At 39.2% G+C, this 20,685-nt stretch overlaps 1 protein-coding gene across 1 annotated transcript; it reads left to right on the top strand.

Annotated features, from left to right (window-relative positions):
* Positions 1–18,913: 18,913 nt before the first annotated feature.
* On the top strand, positions 18,914–20,299 carry LOC129248888 (protein snail). Its single transcript, XM_054888501.1, has one exon. It carries the CDS (start codon positions 18,914–18,916, stop codon positions 20,297–20,299), a length of 1,386 nt encoding a protein of 461 aa, XP_054744476.1.
* The last annotated feature ends 386 nt before the right edge of the window (positions 20,300–20,685 follow it).

Here is a 20,685-nt window from a genome sequence, read left to right as displayed (position 1 = left end):
ACACACACACACACGCGCACTTATAAAATAGTATGCGCAGTACAAGTAGAAGCGCACACCACCTGCCACAATCACAGCAAACAAGATTTCTGCCGATTGGTAAATCCTTCATGACCAGCCAGAATTTGTGATCTGTGCGCAGTTATCCTTTTCGATTTTCGAATATCTTCTATGTACTTATGAATGAGACACGTGCGCACACGTTTTGCGGGGAATTCCGCACCATTAGGAGCGGACGCGCATTTGGTTTTTCCCAGTTCATTTGGGCTGTTGTCCACCTGTAGTCGCGCCGAGCCACCGTCTATGCGCATTAATCGAGTTGAGTTTGTAAACAAATATTATTTGAAGCAATTGTTTTAAGGTGCAATGCGCGCTGTCGCGACACGGCTCATTATAATCCAGATTATCCACAGTAGGGATGCACGGTTTTACAATTTTTACGATCCCGAAATCCCGAGACTGGTACCATTTCGCAACTATTAAGCTCGAAAAAATAGCAGCAGTATTGTTTGAGAAGCTCCGTTACCTCCTCGTAATAAATAATAAAAAAAAAAATTATAAAAATTAATTTGTTATTTAAAGTGAAAATATTTAATTATTGGGTTGAGGAATAAGTTCATAGCGTTTTTATGTTTTCTATATTTTGTAACGATTTGTTTACTGTTTGGCAAGCGGTAAGTATTCATTCGATAGAACTATTTCTGCTCTGAAAAACTATTATATGTTAATTGTAATTTTGAGTTCTTTAATTTTTTATTAGTTTTGAGGCTTAGAAATGGAATACCACGGAGGCAAAACTAACATTTTCGACAGCTGCTCTTATTTGTTTTTCATCCAGGTCAAAAAGCTGCCGAAGCAGTCCGGAATATTTGAGACGCGACGTATATGGAGAAGGTGTCATAGGCGAGTTTACAGCACGGAAATGGTTTGCAACGTTCAAAAATGGCAACTTTGACGTCAGTAACACGTCACGCAACAGAAGGCCTTCTGAATTCGATGAAGAGCGTCTCGTATCATTTTTGAAGGAGAACGGCCGCCGACGACTGGTTTCGTGAATTGGCGGTAAAAATGAGCTGCGATCATAAAACGATCCCCACTCACCTTCATTCAGAGGCGCGGCTGTGTAAGGAAGTTAAAAAAGAATTTATATCTTAATATTTTCCAGCTGGCATGTCACGCAGTGACAAGCAGCGTTATCCACAAACAAAATAATGTGTTTTTTTGTTTCTTTAGTTGCTTGTCAAGCAAAAGTTAAATTTTACTCCAAAAAAGCGTTGTTATCCATGTTTTTCCATTAGCAAAGTGCGGCAAAGGAACTTCCACATTGCGAAAATGTCGAGGATTTCCCATTGGCTAAAACTTTTTTGTATGTAAGTTAACCCGAAACGTTGGTCAGCGAATTCCTTCGGTGATATTACCTATATAATTTCCGCTTACAGTCACAAACACCGGAAACCGTGGCATTCGCTGATCCACCACCAGTCAAGCACCAGCGTAAGAAGACGTTGCAACAGGTAGCGACAACAATGACGTCAACCAACAGCGGCAACAGCGACCGGCAGCGGCGGCAACAGTGACGTCAATGGCTTGAACTAAGACTTACAAATAAGTTAGGTAGAATAGTTAGTTAGAATTTAGACACTAGAAAGCACAGACGTGAAACGGAAAGTAATCAGGAGCATTACACAAGTGGAGCAAAGTAAGTCGAGCTGTTTGGCTTTTCCGCACATTCGGTTGATTGCAGTTACGGTGAAATGTCGCGTTTCGCAATGTTTTCTAGAAAAGCCCGGTTCCGTCGGCATTAAATACATTTTCGAGATCAAATTCTTTTAAAATGCTAAGCAAAACCGCGCTAGTATAGCTCGACGCTCCTCCTGCATCGTTGGATCTAATCTCGCCGTGGAGTTTACCAAATTTCTTAAACGTCACATCCAGCGGAGATTCGGCTCGAGGTCATCCTCTAGTTTGGTTGCCAACTCCTTCGATTTGTTACGCAGAGTGAAGCTTATAATAACAGCGTCATCTACTGGCCAAACCAAAACAATAACGCCCGGTCAACTCATTCTCGCGCACCGGTGTTTCTTAGTGCTCGTTTTTGCAATCACTTTTATTTCAACTTCTTGTTGAATAATTCGATTAATTATAGAAAAAAAAAATTTTTTTAAATATTAAAAAAAAATCGATTAATTGCAGAAAAATTAAATTAAAAAACATAAAAACAAAATTCGATAAATTGGAGAAAAATTTAATTAAAAAAATATAAAGAATGAAATTCGATTAACTCCAGAAAAATTAAATTTAAAAAATATAAAAAATCAAATTCGATCAACTGTGGAAAAGATCCCTTTCCTCCTTTTATTTCGCATCGCCTGAATAATTTTTAAATTTTAGCTTGAAAAAAGAGCAGCATTTCGATATCCCATTTTGAAAAAGTGATGTGCAATAGTGACGATCGTTAACCTAAGCTCAGTGATCGCATAAAAAAAAAAAATTGTTTTAAGTGAGTGAACGAAATTTTTTATATAAAAAATATAATTATGAAACACAATTTTTGAGGCAACTAAGCGATATGCGCAGTTAAAAGCAAACATTGCATGCAAATGCTGCAATAAATACAGAAAATACGAGTTTTTGAGCTCTTATTCGGAATGTGCAGCTATGCCAATTTGACTGTATATCTTGGCTGCTTTGTGGAGGAGTACCAGCCAAACTTGTAGTCCTTATCAAGAAAAGCTACAGTGACGGAAAAGAAAATTGTCGGAAGCCTTTCTCGTGCTGAATGGCGTTCGGCAGGGTTGGATTCTCTCGTCAATAATTTTCTTGCTTGTAATGGAAGACGCTTCTTAACGCTTCCTTCGCTAACGAAATCCATCAAAGAGGGACTTAGTGGCAGGTCAAAAACACATTCTTAAACTTTTGTTACGAATTTTCTTACGTTAAAATCCAAAAAATTATAAAAATTAAATTGACGACTCAGTCAATGCAGGAGCAATTGCAAGCAACGCGACTTAAAATTAACGTGAAAAAGATACAAGTATTTACCTTAAGGAGTTATATAGTATACGTCCAGAATTAAAAAAAATCGTTTATTTTTCTGTCGATATTCCGAAAGTAAAGTATCTTAAGAATATACTGTGAAATTTGCACGTGGTAATTCCTAATATTATAGCTTCTACAGCCCACTAACTAGGTAGAGAGTGGTTCACGCGCTCCTCTACCTCAAACTTTAAACTCGTTTTTCTCGAAACTACTTTTTCCGGTACGGTCTGCATGATAACTCATATAGTTTTTAATATTTTTTGAAGTGTTTTTTTAAACATTCGAAAGTGTTTTCTCTATAGATCTGATTTTTGATATTTTTATTAAAAAAATTATAAACATAATTAAAGTGTGACATTTAGGACGTAAAACGCATACTTTTTTTTAAATGCCGTAAATCGCAAAATGTTTCGAAGTTCAAAAATCCAGCTCGACAGACTATAACTACACACACTTTTTACTTTTTACAGATCCATCAACATTTCAAGGAGAAATGATGCAGATAGTGGATAATTTTTTTTCATTGTACTTTGTAAATTAAAACAATTTTTTTTATAAAGTTTAAGTACATACTAATAAACAATGAATACAATTTTTTTGAGACTCTTACAGCGCTCCAACAAAATACTAAAATAACTACGTACACCAAGCTGCGAATTTTCCACGCATGCTTCAAGTCCGTCCAGTCAGATGACTATCCAACGTGATCACAAGGCGTCTCCGAAAAGTTCAGGAATCGCTGCTTGCATCTCTTAATGCGAATTTTCTGCCCTCGAATTGTATCTAACTATCACTGAATCACTGAGGAAGGCTAATTAATCCGATGTGGCGACTGAAATTAGTAGAAGGAACTGGCAATGGATCGGCCACACTCTGAGGAAGAGGGACGACAACATCGCCAAACAGACGCTGCGATTGAACTCCTTCCAATAGACAGGATGAAATGTCCGCAGACCACAAACCAAATAGTGCCGTTCAACAGTTGAATAAGACTTGGAAGAACTTAGAGCCTTTGCACCATACCGTGTTCGATGGCGAGGAGAAGTTGTCAACATCCTTTGCTCCAACTAGAAGTTAGAGGATCCTATTTATTACTGTCATAAGTTCTGTTACAAGTTGAGTTTGTTATAGACATGAAATTATAATACTTTCTTTAATTAATCATGTAGATATAAAAAAAATTAATAAATTTTCATTCGAATTGGTTACCATTTGCTTTTACTCGAGTTTTCAAACGATTAGGCCCTTCAGCTGTTGCAGCACGCACGGTTTCCATGGATATTGACGGCGCTGCTCGAAACAAATTTCTGTGATGTCTTCGACAGGCCGTGTTCTCCAAATCTGATCACAAGCTGCCGTTCAACGGATTCAGACGTCCAATCTTCTGCGGCTATGAACCCAGGAATATTGTTTTTTAGCTACTGGTGGGTGGTTTTTGCCTTATCGGCTGGAGCAGAATTTTGCTGGAAGTTTCAACGCTCTCCATTGAAGAGAGTACTGCTTAATAGCACCACAACTTCTAAGACATCCTCCTGGTACCCTTGTGCTCCGGTCTTAACCCTTTTTTTGCAGAAATGAAGTGGTGTAACGCTTTTACAAGGCACTCCCCACTAAAAATAATGGTGGTGACCAAGTTGAACTCTTGGAACAACATTTCTTACATCTTTAGAAGTTTCAACATAAATTTTGTTATTTTGCTTACTAAATACTTCTTCAACAGTGAACATTTTTCGTCTCATCTGTGAAAGGAATATTTTCATGGCCTTTGACCGCGTGCCACCGAAGAATCTGCTTGCATCTGTCGAGTCTAATTTTCTTCAAGCGCATTGTCAAAAGATGACCAGTTGAGTGGCGGAAGGCTTTAATGTGGATATCATTTCTAATTAGTTTTGACATGGATCTAGTCGATACATTCGTGTCCCTCTGTTTTCTATGGGGATTTCTGCAAATTCTTTCTCGAACGCCTTTTATGGCTGCACTGGTTCGAGCCACGCGAGGATGACCACTTCTTTTTCTGTCTGCCAATCGTTTAGGAAAAACGATTCATCTCACAGTAAACAAACATTCTCGAAATATTAAGTTTTTTCAGCAATTCGTAAATCTCACTTGCACTTTTGCTACACTTTTGTAATGCAATCACTGCAATGCAATTTTCCTTAGCTCTCCTCTCCTTTGCTAACAAACGAAATTTGCCTCGAACTGAGTTCGATTTATGAGTAGAAAAAGCATACGAACAAATGCAAAAATAACCGAACTTTTTTCTGCGAATTTCTTCTCAGAGTTTATGGCAAGACTAAGTATTAAAAGGAAAGCAACAACAAAAAAGAGAAATAGGTTAAAGTCAACTTTGCTTTTTGTTTTGCCTGAAAAGCAGTTTTTCTGTTTACATTTCATATGTTTCGTAAAAAATAACGAATTTCCAGATCCTTGCTTTGGCAACTTTAGTACATACATAGGTAAGCAGGCATCACTGTCTGAGTCACTAACTATCTTTAATGATGTCTCCTCGGCGACGCCTCTTTTTCTTTTGACCGCCTAATGGGATAGTTCCGGTAATATCTAAATATTTAATCGGGCATGTGGATATGAGGTATTCCCTCTGTTTTCGGTGAATTTAGTGTGTCTTGCAGACATATGGATGAATGTATGTATGTCGAAGTCTTTTGTTTACATAGGGATCCTAATTTACTACTCCGGTTTTGTTTACCCGATTACTGTCTGACCGCTGCAAGGTTGAATTTCGCGTTTTTGTTGATTATTTTTTTTTTTGTTGCTCGCTGAATTTTTGTCACTGCCTGTTATGTTACCAAGTTGTATATGTCACTTCCGTATGTTTTACTCTATGCAAGATTCTCGCGCATACATACATACAGGCACACGCATCATGTGCATTTGACCTCTATTGTTCTTGTTCTTTAATTTGAATTAAATGCTTTATTGTTAATTTCTTGGTTTTTCCAAAGATTTAGAAGGTCTTTGGTTATGTTTAACATTTACCTTATCTTGTTTGCATATGGAAAATTCGTTTCGTGTCAGTATGCGTGTGTACAGTACGGTACAGGTCATGTAACAAATTATCTATCCATGCGCTTGTATGTGTGTGTGTTTGTGGATATGTACTTTAAAACATCTATCATACATTCGTGACATCTATGCATGGCTTTGTAAGTAAGTTCATAAAATTAATGAATTCATGTCCAGAACGATGCATTTAATTTATCTATATTAATCTATACTAATATTATAAAGAGGAAAACTTTGTTTGTTTGTTTGTTTGTTTGTAACGAATAGGCTCAAAAACTACTGGACCGATTTTAAAAATTCTTTCACCATTCGAAAACTACATTATCCAAGAGTAACATGGATTACATTTTATTTTGGAAAAAAATAGGGTTCCGTAAGATATTTGGATTTTTCGGACACAAACTGAAAAAAATCTTATATATAAAATAAAGTCAACTTTTTGTGTGTGTTCGCTAACCGGCCGTGTCTGCACCGAATTAAACCAAACTTACACACAATGTTAAGAAGGTATTGAAGATGGTTTCCGTATAGTTTGGATATCTATTGGTGGATAGGGCTCGAGATATAGGTCAAAACGTGGAGCCGGGTAACCTTCGGATGTGTATGTACAATATGGGTATCAAATGGAAGCTGTTGGTGAATGCTTTAGTTCAGAGTATTTTTCATGCCGCTCCGTGACTAGGGTCTCGAGATAGAGACCAAAACGTGGACCCTAGAATGTGTTTGTACAATATGGGTATCAAATGAAAGCTGTTGATAAGTGCTTTAATACGGGGTAATTTTCACACCCATTGATGACTAGGGTCTGGAAATATATGCCAAAACGTGGACCCGCCGTGTCTTTGCACCGAATTAAACCAAACTTACGCACATTGTTAAGTAAGTATTGAAAATGGGTTTCGTAAAGTTTGGTTGTAATTCGGAGCACTGGCAACGGGTACAGCGTTCTTTTGAGCCAGCCATAATGTCGCTTACTTTTTTAACGCTTGGGGCGGAACTGAACTGTCAAATTGACAGTGTGAGTTACAATGTGTCAATATTTCTTTCTGATTTGGATGCCATAAGGAAAAAACGTAAGTGCAACATGTAAAAATTGTTTGTGAATTTTTTTGGAGTGGATTTTGGAACAGAGAATAATTTCTTACGAAATTTGAGAATTTAATGTGAAATCCGAATGAAGTTATGTGTTCGTGGAAAAAACAATTTTTTTCGTTTTTTGAAAAATATAAATGGATAATGGTTAAAAAAGCTCCAATGCTTAATAAAACATATAAATTGAAACGAAAAATTCATGGATGATCAGGAAAAAAGACGATTGTTTATTCATATGCGTTGATTTGAAATTTAAAAACAATCTTCTTTTTTCCTGATTTTCAATTTATATTTTATATTTACTCAAAAACAAATAGAAAAACAAAAAATATTGTTTATGCCAAAGCGCTTGAATAAAGAATAAAGAAATAAATAATATGAAAACCATATATTTTCTGTTCTAAACCATATCTATTCTATTTTAGTGTGCCCAGCGAAGGGGGCCGGGTTTGCTAGTATATCATAAAGGGCTTTTTATAATTTCAGTACCATCCTTAAGGAAGTGCCAAATTCAGTCCGGACCCATCTTTATACGTACATATAACCGCGCACATTTGTGGAACATCATCAAGCCGCCCACCACAAATAGGAGCTGGAGCTTGGCCAAACAGAAGTGAAAGCGCGAATTATCTAATTATTTTATTGTTTACCCGCGCACATTTTAATAAAATTTAATCTCCTCTGACTGATAACATCACAGATAACATCAGCCGGATGGACGAGGTCAAAAAGCTGCCGAAGTAGTCCGAGACATTTGCGACTTGTGTGAAGGAGGTGTCATAGGCGAGTAACCAGCATGGAAATTGTTTGTAAAGTTCCAAAGGCCTTCCGAATTCGATGAAGAACGTCTCAAATCACTTTTGAAGGGGAACGGTCGCGAAACAAATTTGGCGCGAATTGGCGGAAAAAATTAATTGTGATCATAGAACGATTTTCGATTGATGGTGTTAAGTGCCGTACAAAAAATTTCGAGAAAAACGAGTTTAAACTTTCAAGTGCATTTCGCTCGAGGTCGCGCGGTAACGAAGGACAGCTACCTGTGCGCATCAAACTCTCGTCGGGCAGTTAAAGTTTCTACCATAATTTTGTATTATGGGGAATTTTTTTAATCGACTTCCACAGAAATATGTCTTTTTTGAAAATTCTGGACGTATGTAACCACTTAAGCATTTTCTTTCCTAAAAATTTACTTTCCACTTACCAGGCGCGTATTTTGGCAGTCAACGCACCTGAATTAACTTGAAGATTTTCTTTAACCGTTTAACGAATTTCTTGGGAAAATTAGTATTTGCTTTAGGTGCTCGCGAGCTCGTAGGCGCCTGAACATTAAACTGCAGAGGGTCCTTAACAACATCTTCCTGGTATTGTGAAAAAATTTTTTGTTGGGTACCTGTCAGTTTCATATACGAGTTTGTATGTTGGTATGCATGTATGTGGAAAAATATTTGTAAGTTTATTGCTAAGTCCCTCAATTATGATGCACTAAGAATATATTTCACGCATAAGCTAGTAAAACACTATAGGTTTTATTTTAAACATTTTATTTTACTTGTGAGAGCAAGGACAGTCGATTGAGGCCGGTGAGTTAATATAACTAATTATTCAACCACTTTGCCTAAATACCTGAATTCTTAATTCTCCTACCACTTGCTGCATTGTTGCCCGCGTGACTCGTGAATGCAATTTGCTGTTGTTGTCACGCGCAAACCTGTAGATGCGTCGTCAGCAATATTGGTGCGAATAGAGTTTTGGCCGGATGCGCGTTTGCTGGTGTTAACTTACATATTTCATTTGTGTAGCCTTTGGTAAAACACTACAAAGCAAGCTGAACACCTTATTTTTTACTACAATTGTTCAATGATCAATGGTAAGGTCCAGAGAACCTATTAAGGGGATATCAGCACACTTTCTACACCGACGGATCCAAAACCAGTGATGGTAGCGTGTCCAAATTGGGAAGCAAGCTTAAATAAAAAATATGAATTCAAACGATTTTTATATTAAAAAATAAACACATACAAAAGTAAAAGTATACTAAATATATAATAAAGGTTTAAAAACTGATTTCGGATGCCACCTAATCCATTGATGTAATTCAGAAGTAAGGCAAAAAGGGCCATAATTTTATGCCCTTTCTGAAGAGGTATTAAAAAATTTAAAAATGGTCAATGTAAACAATACAGCGTTCGGCATTCGAAGTGTAACCAACTTCAGACCGCTCGCGCACCTGATGCACGGTTATTAGCTGACTGTTAGTTGGCTAAATGACAGTTCAGAGTATTGTTTACAAGCGCGCGGAAGCATTTTGCCGAGAGTAAACGCGGAAAAAGTAACTTTCCCCACTTGCGTGGACTTCCTCCATATTTAGGAACCAGCATTAAGGCCGATGACAATGTCAGCCTTGAAATCCAACGTAGAATCTCTCTTGCCAACAAGTGCTACTTACTACAAGTAGGCAACTGAGCAGCAAAGTCCTCTCTCGACGAACAAAACTAACATTCTACGAGGCTCTCATCATGCCCGTCCTAACGTATGACACAGTAACTTGGACGATGGCAATATCCCATGAATGACGATGACAACATCCCAGAATTCGATTGAACTCCGAACTGAACGATCTAACTCAGAACGAGTCAGCTGTACGTTTTATTAAAGCGCAGCGCATAAGATGGCTGGGTCATGTGATCAGTATGCCTGCTGACTGTTCCGCCAAGAAAGCCATGACAGGCAAGCTAACGGGTGTAAAGGCCAAAGGCAGACCGAGGAACCGTTGGATAGAGGCAGTGGAACTCGATCTTAAGAAGTTGCGAATACGTACATAACTACGAAGCAACAGCTCAAGAAAGACCGCTTTGGAGGAGCATTTTGAAGAAAACTTTTCACGCACCCCGCGTTGTAACGCTATGAAAGAAGAAGAAGATATTTACAGAGTAATTTGAAAAGAGAGAAAAAAATTGGATTTTTTTTCATTTTTTATCAGAAGTAAAATAAGGCGTTCGACACTCTTTATTACTACACTTAAAAAAATACACTTAATAAAATAAATAATTGGCGCGTACACTTCTGTTAGGTGTTTGGCCGAGCTCCTCCTCCTATTTGTGGTGTGCGTCTTGATGTTGTTCCACAAATGGAGGGACCTACAGTTTCAAGCCGACTCCGAACGGCAGATATTTTTATGAGAAGCTTTTTCATGGCAGAAATACACTCGGAGGTTTGCCATTGCTTGCCGAGGGGCGACCGCTATTAGAAAAATGTTTTTATTAATTTTGCTTTCACCGAGATTCGAACCAACGACCTCTCTGTGAATTTCGAATGGTAATCACGCACCAACCCATTCGGCTACGACGGACACTTTGGTTCAGACAATAATCAGAACTCGGACTAAGAGTAAAATTTTCTCAAATACATATCTCGATGGCAGCTTTACCTGTGTGTAATGAAAATATTCTATATTTTTACGACTTTTGCGAACGCATGAGTTTCCATTTTGGAAAAGAAGAAAAGATACTGCAAAGTAAGCTGGAGGCTTAAAATTTCAGGTAGCTTAAAATTGAAATTTTTTAATTTTAATTTACATACACACATTTTTTTATCCTAAATTTTCTTTAATTTATCCATGCCATATGCAGTTCGCCTCTGGTAGTCTTTTGATAAGTGAAAGTTACGTGAACATGAATTCGTGCTTTTGTTCCTCTTTTGTCCTACAAAATAATTAGTTACCTTTATGAATCCAATAACAAAGCGATGTCAGTGAGTATTTTTAATGACGCAAAGTGAAACAAAAACAAATAAAGTACCTTTCTATTGCTTTCGAGCTATTCAAGGTTGGCCTTGAAAGTTACTTAGAAATCGACTAAGTTTGTTTCAGTTGTATTGCACAGGCACGACGAGCCATTTAAAACACCTTGCATCAATATTTAATTAAAAAGAAAAGAAAATATTAGTTTGGGGAAAAGAAAGCCATTATGTTTTCGGTAGTTGGCTGTAGTGATGGACACCTCGTAATGTATTGATCAAAGTTGTTCAGGCGACATTTCACATTAAAAAAGTTTGCCTTTGCTGTTTTGTCTTTGTTCCATTCAATTGTGAGTTGCAGGTTGTTAACAATGCAAGTCAGCAAAGAGAAAATTTGGTATATTTTACAGGTCTTTTTTGATAAAGGCGCAAATGCAAGGCAGGTCGCTGAATTTGTGAATTGTGTTTATGGTGCCGATACTGTAACGGCTAATTGCATGCAGTTTTGGTTTCGTCGAATCCATTTAGGCATTTTTGATGTTAAAGATGCCCCTCGCACAGGCAGGCTCATTGTCGAAAATGTCGATAAAATCACAGAAATATTCGGAGTTAACCGGCATGTTAGTAGTCGTAGCATCGCCCAAGAGCTAAAGATCGATTAAAAAACAGTTTCAAACCATTTTCGCAAAATTAAAAATTAGTAGATTCCCTTCTTCCATAAGCTATTATAAATAAATACTTTCGCCGCATTTAAGTTGAACATTTTCAAAACAAAAATATATTTATTAGCTTTAACACAATAAATAAAGGAGCGCCAGAGTAGTACTTCAACCATTTCACCTACGTTCCATACTAACGGGTGATTTTTTAGCTATTATCTTTTTAAACAATTGGTTTAAACAGCTTCGTGTTTTGTTTCACTGTCAAACAGCTTCAGTTTGGTCTATAATTTAACCATGAATCGTCTTACAAACGAACAACGCTTGCAAATCATTGAATTTTATTATAAAAATGCGTGATCTGTTAAGAAAGTTTATCGCGCGCTTCTTTCATTTTATGGTCAGTTTAATCAACCCACTGAAGTGGCTATTCGAGCTATTGTGACTAAATTTAGAACCAAATTTACATTATTGGACATCAAACTACCAACACGCTTACGTAGAGTGCGAACTGAAGAAAATATCGCAGCTGTATCGGCCAGTGTTAATGATGACCATCAATTATCGATTCGTCGCCGTTCGCAGCAATTGGGCCTCTGTTACTCAACAACGTGGAAAATTTTGCGAAAGGACTTAGGTGTGAAGCCTTTTAAAATACAGCTGGTGCAAGAATTGCAGCCGAACGACCTACCGCAACGCAGAATTTTTGGTGAATGGGCTCGTTGAAAGTTGGCCGAAGATCCACTTTTTTATCGAAAAATTGTGTTCAGCGACGAAGCTCATTTTTGGATCAATGGGTACGTAAATAAGCAGAATTGTCGATTTTGGAGTGAAGATCAGCCAGAAGAATTGCAAGAGCTACCAATGTATCCAGAAAAGGTCACAGTTTGGTGTGATTTATGGGCTGGAGGTATCATTGGACCTGATTTCTTCAAAGATGCTGCGAATCGTAACGTAACTGTGAATGGTGAGTGCTACCGTGAAATGATATCCAACTTCTTTTAGCCCAAAATGCAAGAGCTTGACTTGCATGACATGTGGTTTCAGCCAGACGGTGCCACATGCCACACATTACGCGTAACAATGGACTTGTTGAGAGGCGAGTTCGGTGAACATTTTATTTCCCGTTGGGGACTTGTCAATTGGCTACCCAGATCGTGCGATATAACGCCTTTAGATTATTTTTTGTGGGGCTATGTTAAAGCTCATGTCTATTCAGACAAGCCGGCTTCAATTAACGCATTGGAAGACAACATTAAAGCATTTTTATGTGAGATACCGACCGAAACATTGGAAATAGTATGCCAAAATTGGACTAAGCGGATGGACCATTTGAAGCGCAGTTGTGGTCAACATTTGCATGAAATAATCTTCAAACATTAAATTATATGGACTGTACTTTCGATTTAAATTCAAATTTCATGCATTTTTCTGAATTTTACGTGTGTTTTGTTGAAAAGCTCTTAATAAATCACCCTTTATATATAATTGGCGTGTACACCCTTTTTGGGTGTTTGGCCGAGCTCCTCCTCCTATTTGTGGTGTGCGTCTTGATGTTGTTCCACAAATGGAAGGACCTACAGTTTCAAGTCGACTCCGAACGGCAGATATTTTTATGAGTAGGTTTTTCATGACTGAAATACACTCGGAGGTTTGCCATTGCCTGCCGAGGGGCGACCGCTATTAGAAAAATCTTTTTCTTTTCTTTCTGAATTCCGAATGGTACTCACGCACTAACACGTTTATTTTGCGTCAGTGTCATAGCTTCACTGCAGCTTAGGTTTAAGGCATGACATTCCGACCTCTGCAATTATCTCTAGTTGTTCACTGAACTTTTCCTCTGGTCCGAGAAATAGGTAGGTAGGTAGAAGTGACAGTCGCTCTCTAAACCAACACTTTTATACTGTTGCCGATCCACAGTGACAGAGAAGCTTACAGACAGATTCTTCCTCCTCCTCATTCTTGAATCTTCTTCCTCAATCTTTGAAAATGTCGACCTAGCAGACAGTGGCCTGTGATTAAAGCAACTGGCGTAGCTTGTTCGATTAAGTAGCGCCTTTGAGCGCCTGACGTATTATTTCGGCCAAATTCTTTTTGCAGCGTTACTTGTCGAAACTATCAACCCAAGAGGGGGCGAGTGGTAGTGTTTTTTCTCGCTAACTTGTCTGCCTTACAATAACAAAAAGTCATTTAAGGGATTATATGCGTTTCAGTGTGCTTGAAAGTGATTTTCAAACTTTAAACGCATTTTTCTCAAAATGGTGTTTTCAAAGTCGGTGACCAACATTACTCGAAAACGGCAAACCGATTAACTAAAATTTTAACACGAGCTTCTTAAATATATTTTTTAATAATTAATCGAGGATTTTTTGTCACCGATAAATATTTTTTTATTATAAACAATTTAAGACCGAAATTTTGGTCAAAAATCGTTTTTTTTTTAGAAACCGCCATTTTTTCAAGAAAGTTTATTTTGCTTATTTCTTCGACTAATTACTAGATTTAACATTACTTTAACGAAATCTGTTTGGTATTTTAATTTCAGAGGATTCAGTTCAGAGATATAGTGGTCACCGCAAAACGTGTTTTTTGAGAGGAGCTCCCGGAGATCAGCAGTAGCTCCTTTCCAAATAAATATTTTTACTAATACTAAGTCTTAAAATCTTTTCATTGGAGGGGATTTTTAAGTGACGGGTTCCAAACCCACCGCACAACTAGCTATCCTGGGATGCTTCGCCTTCTCAATTGAGCTCACTCCCGAACGGGTGTTGCGAAGCTATGCAGAGGACGCTTGGGCTAATCCCGGAAGTTGTGAGCTGCTTGAACCTTATACAGAAGGATCCACTCCCAAGTGAAAGGCGATCAATAACTTTTCTCACTTGCGTGGACCTCTACACATGGAACCATCCTCCAGTACCAGCTGGTGGTAGCAGAGGAAGAGGAAGGCCTCTTTTGGGTTGGAAAGACCAGGTGGAGAAGAACTTGGATTCACTTGGTGTGATCAACTGGCGCCGTTTAGCACGAGAAAGAAACGTGCCAAAATCGCGTAAGCGATTATCGCGCCAATTAGGAAGAAGAAGAAGTCTTAAAATACAGTTAAAAGATAACAAAATATGTGCAAAAAATGTGTAGATCAATAAATTTAAAAGTTTTCTAGCGTTTTTCCGCCTTCTAACTGTATATAACCCCATAACCATCATATGTAGATTGCCTGGGTGACCCGCTAACAAAATGATATCATCCGCATACATTAAAAGTCTAATATATTTCCCTTCTCTGTTTAAACTTAGAAGGTAAGCTTTCATGTAAGTCGTTTATGTGAAGAGCAAATAGTATTGGCGACATTAAGCATCCCTTTTAGACGCCTGAGTTTGTTTTGAATGTATTTGAAGTTACTCAGCCATTCCATACCACTGTCTTTGTATTGCTGTATATATTCTCTATGAACTTCACTAGTTTCGTTGCAAGACCAATATGGTGCAGCTTATATATCAAGGCGTTTCTTGATACTCTATCAAACGCCGTTTTAAAGTGGACAAAATAAACGTCAACTTTCTTCTTTTAACTGGACAATTGTGGCTAAATTAAATATATTGTTGACTGTGGAGTAATTCATTCTGAAGCCGGCTTGATACTCGTTTAAAATACTGTTCCTTTCAGTCTAAAAGGTTATTCTTTCGTTAATTATGCCCATCATAACTTTAGCAAAGCAGTTCATGAAATGAAACTCCTCTGTACTTTCCTATTATGGCAGGATGCCCTTTTTTGAAAATAGGAAAAACTACGCTGGTTCTAAAAGCCTCGTCTACTTTGCATTTTTCGTAGAGATTTGTGTAAGCACTTGCCATAGCCGCAATGAAAGTATCGGTGGCATTTCTTAAGAAATCGTAAGAAATTCTATCAATCCCTGGAGCTTTGTTTAATTTAACTTTGTTGAGCACAGATCTAACTTCGTCTGGTGAAAAAACTGCCTCAAGCAGATCATCAGCGTGGAAGTTATGTGCATAAAAAATTTCCTTGTCACATTAGCAGTAGGGCTCAGCAGAGTTTCAAAATAAACCTTAAATTCATGCGCTGATATGGCGGGATTTATAATGGCCTTACAATTACAAAAAGTCGTTTAAACTCTCTAACTATTACACTGGGTTTCAAGCTTAGATATTTAATGGAAGCTGAGATATGTAAAAGAAAGCAGCAGAGTTTGTACATATCATGAACAGACGTGAATAGCCAGCGGCTATTAAAGCGATAAAATCACACTGTCTATCATCCAAAAATGCCCATGAATGCCAGGAAGCGATTAATAAGCTCACTCACTCATATGTATATTGAGTTCCGGGGCATAAAAACGTAGAGGGAAATGAGACAGTGAATGGAATAGCCAAGGAAGGCCCGAGACTTGCAAAGGATCAAATAAGTCAGATACTGAAACTAAAAACTTAAACAAAACTAGAGGAACTCATGTTAGGAAAGCCAAAAGGCATATGGCTAAGCTTAATCAATTGCAAAGTTGCCAGCATCTTGTCCAAACGCGCAAACGATGGCAGGTATACCAAATTGGTTATATCGCTCGATAGAATGAGCTACATAACTCTAGTTGGAGTACTAACAAGACACTGCCTAGTTACAGCGCAGGCTTACAAGCTAAATCTAAAAATCCAACTCTTAACGATGCTTGCAGGAAATGTAATGAGCTGGGTGCAAGAGAAACCCTGGAGCATCTTCTATGCTACTGTCTGGTTCTCTCAAAAACTAAACTATGCCACCTGGGAGCACTCAGGCTTGAAATACTAGAATCTCTCACTAAACTGGAGCTTGAGCGACTCCTAAAATTCGCGAACACTACGCGCATCTTGAGTGATGCAGTTTTCGCTAAAAATAGGACTCTGATCTAGTATCGCTATGGACCAAAATGGTCTCTGCGTGGCTTCGGGCAGCCAGTATAATCTAACCTAACCTACAAAGCCCTGGGATGCTACTATGCTTTGGCACCCATATCAAGAAGTGGAAGCGGAAATATTACCCCATCTCGTTTTACGGTAAGTGGAAGTCGTTGTTTGCTGGAGTGTCGCCTTTACTATGCAGAAATAGCCAATCAAATTGGCATTTGAGATGGTCTCTGGCGGGAATATTACTGAGCTGGCATAAGAAAAATTAAGAAAATCGTGGACGCATGTAAATTTGAAGCAAAGTTTGGGAAAGGCTTTCTAAACTGCCTTACTAAACCCACACACACACACCCATATTCAACGCGAAATTCCCTCCCCAACAATTCTAAAACTTTCCGTCTGCACCAAAATATTCACTTCATTAAAAACAGATGGTGCATGACAAGACTATAGAGGTGCAGCACCGGTGAAGCTACAAGAGTAAAAATGCCGTGTCCCGACTAAGAAGCAGCAGAAGCAATGCACCAAAACAAGGCGAAGAGCTGCACAGGCGATTTCACCGTTGCGTCGATGTGTGAGCAAAGCAATTTGATGCATTTGGAATGAAGCACCGGGCAGCAATCATATTTCACTGGAAGCAACCCCAAAGGTATACAGTGCGTTCTCACAAGTGTGCGCGAGTGTGTGTGTATGGTGCATCGCTGTGCATTCCAGTTTCTAATTCGAGTGCGATGAAAATGGGCAAATATGTAGGCTTATTGAAAAAAAAATTGAAAAAAAAATTGAAAGAAAAAAAAAAAATTGGAAAACTCATTACAGGAGCGGGAGGAACGAAGTGGAAGTGAAACCACTTAAAATTGTAAAATTGAGTGCTGCATGCTGAGCATTTTTTCTTTTGAAGTAATGGTGCATACCTGCCGAGGGGAATTTACAAAAATACTTACACACATACATATGAGCCTGCTGTATTATTAACAAGAACAACAACAACTGGGAGAAATTTTTACAACATCATGCGTTGGTTTTTGTGCTCCCCCTCCTGATATACGAAAATTGCTGATGTTGGCATGTGCGATCGACAGGGGAGCTTCAGCGAGGCGCTTTCTATTTCAACGCCAATCAACGCACTCTTGGGACACATTTTTGACAAGTTATTACAGCCAGCAGTCAACGAGCGCGCCAGGCAGGCAGTCTTAGCACGAAATGAGAGAAGTGTAATGGAGATGGCAATTTTCTGAAAAACAAAAAAAAATTAAACAAATCACAATATCGATGGATCGATGAAGTTTAAATTGTTTGGATCACACACATGGGAGGCATGGACGGACACACGGTGGTGGAAAGAAAGTGTGGCAGAAATGTGAGAATTTCACACTACGCAACGGTGGCAGGATCGGATGCTGAGGCTGAGAAAGTGCGAGCGTAGGATATCAATTGAGTGGCATGGCGTTGAGTCACTAATGGAATATGCAGCTCTCAAGCGATCCTACTCAAGAGAGAGACCTCGCTCTAATGCGATAGTTGGTAGGAACACTTGATGCCGAAGGGTTGGTCGTTAGTAAACAAACGATTATGACTCGAAAACAAAGATGGGTGAGTGAAACCAGCTCATGATTTGCTCATGGATTGGGCGTACCTCCGGAAAGCGCTCAAACAGCAATACACATTCACAGCTACTAGTGTTGCTTCGGCGATGCTGTTACTCGCTCGATTGCTCGGTGGTGGTTATAGACTGCTTGCGCATGCATTAAGGGATTCCGACGTAGTGCACCAATGAATGGGCACGTGTGTCTGTGCGTACTACGTGAGGTACTACGTAGCTGCTGTGACACTTTTTTGTAAATAGAATACTGTACGGCACATAGCATATGGAGAGCAAGCACGCAATAAGGGGGAAAACCCATACGGTCTTGTGTTGTTAGCGGGAAGCAGCAGCGGCAACAACAACCACGAGAGGAATAGGCTGAAATAAATACAGAGAAGAGTGGAATGGAGTAGAGTAGGTAGAATGTGTTTGTGCGTGTTGTTGTAGCGCAGTATTTGTACTTTTATTGTTGTATTTTTGGGTTGTCCCAACTGCTACCATTCAACCGTGTGCTAGCCGTGACCGTGGCAATCAATTGAAGTGAATCTGCCTTAAATGCTTCGAATACTAGACAGGGTTACTATAAAAGGCCGAGCCTGTTGTCGAACCTGTCAGAGCAGCAGAAGTGTTCGCAGAGTGAAGAACACGGAGAAATAAAGCAAAGAGAGTAAAATAAAAACTCAAGAAATTATTTTCATACGCAGAAGTTGATCTTCAGCGATTGTTGTTTTTGTGTGGAAAACAAAGCAAAGTAGAAAAAAACAAAAATAAGTGTACAATCCAGTTAAAGAAAAAGACATTCTTCAAAAGTGCAACAAAAAAAAATATATTTATTTAAAATTAATTTCTTTTAATATAACAAACAAAAAAACCAAAAATCTTCGGAAAACATGGCCGTCACACATCAAGCACACACCTTCATAGACACCACAAAATACAAGAGCTGTCCGCTCAAGAAGCGTCCCATCATCTACGAGACCAAACCCGAAACCAGTGCGCCAATGATTGCTTCTTCCCAATTTTACGATGCACCGGTGGCGCACATAAAGCAGGAACCGCTGGAACCTGAGCTGCCGCATCAAGGCGAACATCCGCAAGATCTCTCGTTGAAGCGTAAATCCAGCAGCATTCATTTTGAGGAGTACACATTCCCTGTCAAGCGCGAGTGCGCGCTAGATCTCTCGAAGGAGAGCTCCAGGTCAAGCATAACGACGCAATTGCTTTCACCATCCAATCAGTATCGTCTCGTATCGCCTGCCAATTCTGTCACTCCACTCTACGCTGATTTGGCTATGAATCTTGGCATGCTCACGCCCTGCTCGAACGCCGACTGTGAGTCAGACTATACTCACCATCAGCAGCAGCAGCAGCAGATGCCAGAGGATATACATCTGCGTGGCTTAACTGCCGATACCTGCAGTTACACCACAGCAGCTACCAACTACAAAGCTGCGTTTGCGCAGGCCGCAGGCGTTACACCAGTGACGGCGCTCTGGAATTCCTACCTGCCCAATGTCGGTAATCTTCACTCGATTTTCCCATCACCAGCCTTATCGATTGCCAGCTCACCGCGTTCGGTAAACAGTTATCAGCAAATGACGCCACCATCCAGTCCGAATTCGGCGGATGACAATAGTGCAGTGCCCGAGGATCTCAGTGTGCGTAGTGATATACCAGTGTCGGTGATCCATCATGCGAGTGCCAAGTTGCTACAGGATTCATTGCATAGCAGTGATAGTGAGTGCTACAACAACAGCAACAATAACAGTATGTCCAACAAACATGGCCATTACCGTTTCAAATGCGATAAGTGCAACAAAATGTATTCCACTTCGATTGGTTTGTCAAAGCACCAGCAATTCCATTGCCCGGCTGCCGAGTGCAATCAGCAAAAGAAGCAACATTCGTGCCAGGATTGTGGCAAGCTCTACACTACCATTGGCGCACTAAAGATGCACATACGCACCCATACACTGCCCTGCAAATGTCCCATTTGCTTCAAGGCGTTCTCGCGCCCTTGGCTGCTGCAGGGTCACATACGCACGCACACCGGCGAGAAACCATTCCAATGCAACGACTGCCCGCGCTCCTTTGCCGATCGCTCCAACTTGCGCGCCCACCAGCAGACACATGTCGAGGTGAAGAAGTACGCTTGCAAGGCTTGCGGCAAATCCTTTTCGCGCATGTCGCTGCTCAACAAACACATCACCACAAATTGCACCAGCACAACTACGCAGATAAGCGTGCATGTAGAGGGGAAGTGGCAAGTTGAATAAAGTCGCGAAGTCGTGATTGCTGACATGAATGACAATAAACGCCTTGGAAAGCTGGAACTGCGAAAAAGTGCTGGTAACGAAGTGGAAAGGCTGATCAGTCCATTTTGGCGTGCCGTTTTACTCAAAATTCATGCGTTCGATTCTCATTTGTCTAATTTAATTTATTTTAATTTAATTTAGTGTAAGTTTAATAATTTAGCAAATTACTACTGAATGGCGTTCATAGTTTTTAAGGTCTAGTCGAGGAATTTATTACACGAATCAACTAATTTTAGTTAAGTATTTAATTTTTTTATTGTTTTTTACATTTATAATTTTTTACATTTTTTTATCTATGTTTTTGTTTTCAAATGTATGTATATTTGATTATGTACTGCATTACACAT

The sequence above is a fragment of the Anastrepha obliqua genome, chromosome 5 (assembly GCF_027943255.1).
Source record: "Anastrepha obliqua isolate idAnaObli1 chromosome 5, idAnaObli1_1.0, whole genome shotgun sequence".
Taxonomy (NCBI): Eukaryota; Metazoa; Arthropoda; class Insecta; order Diptera; family Tephritidae; genus Anastrepha; species Anastrepha obliqua.
The sequence above is the reverse complement of the archived record's forward strand: the minus strand, read 5'-3'. Positions and strand labels throughout refer to the sequence as shown.

What these genes read in the sequence shown, in the direction of transcription:
- LOC129248888 (XM_054888501.1), top strand. Translation starts at nt 18,914, where the DNA reads ATGGCCGTCACACATCAAGCACACACCTTCATAGACACCACAAAATAC.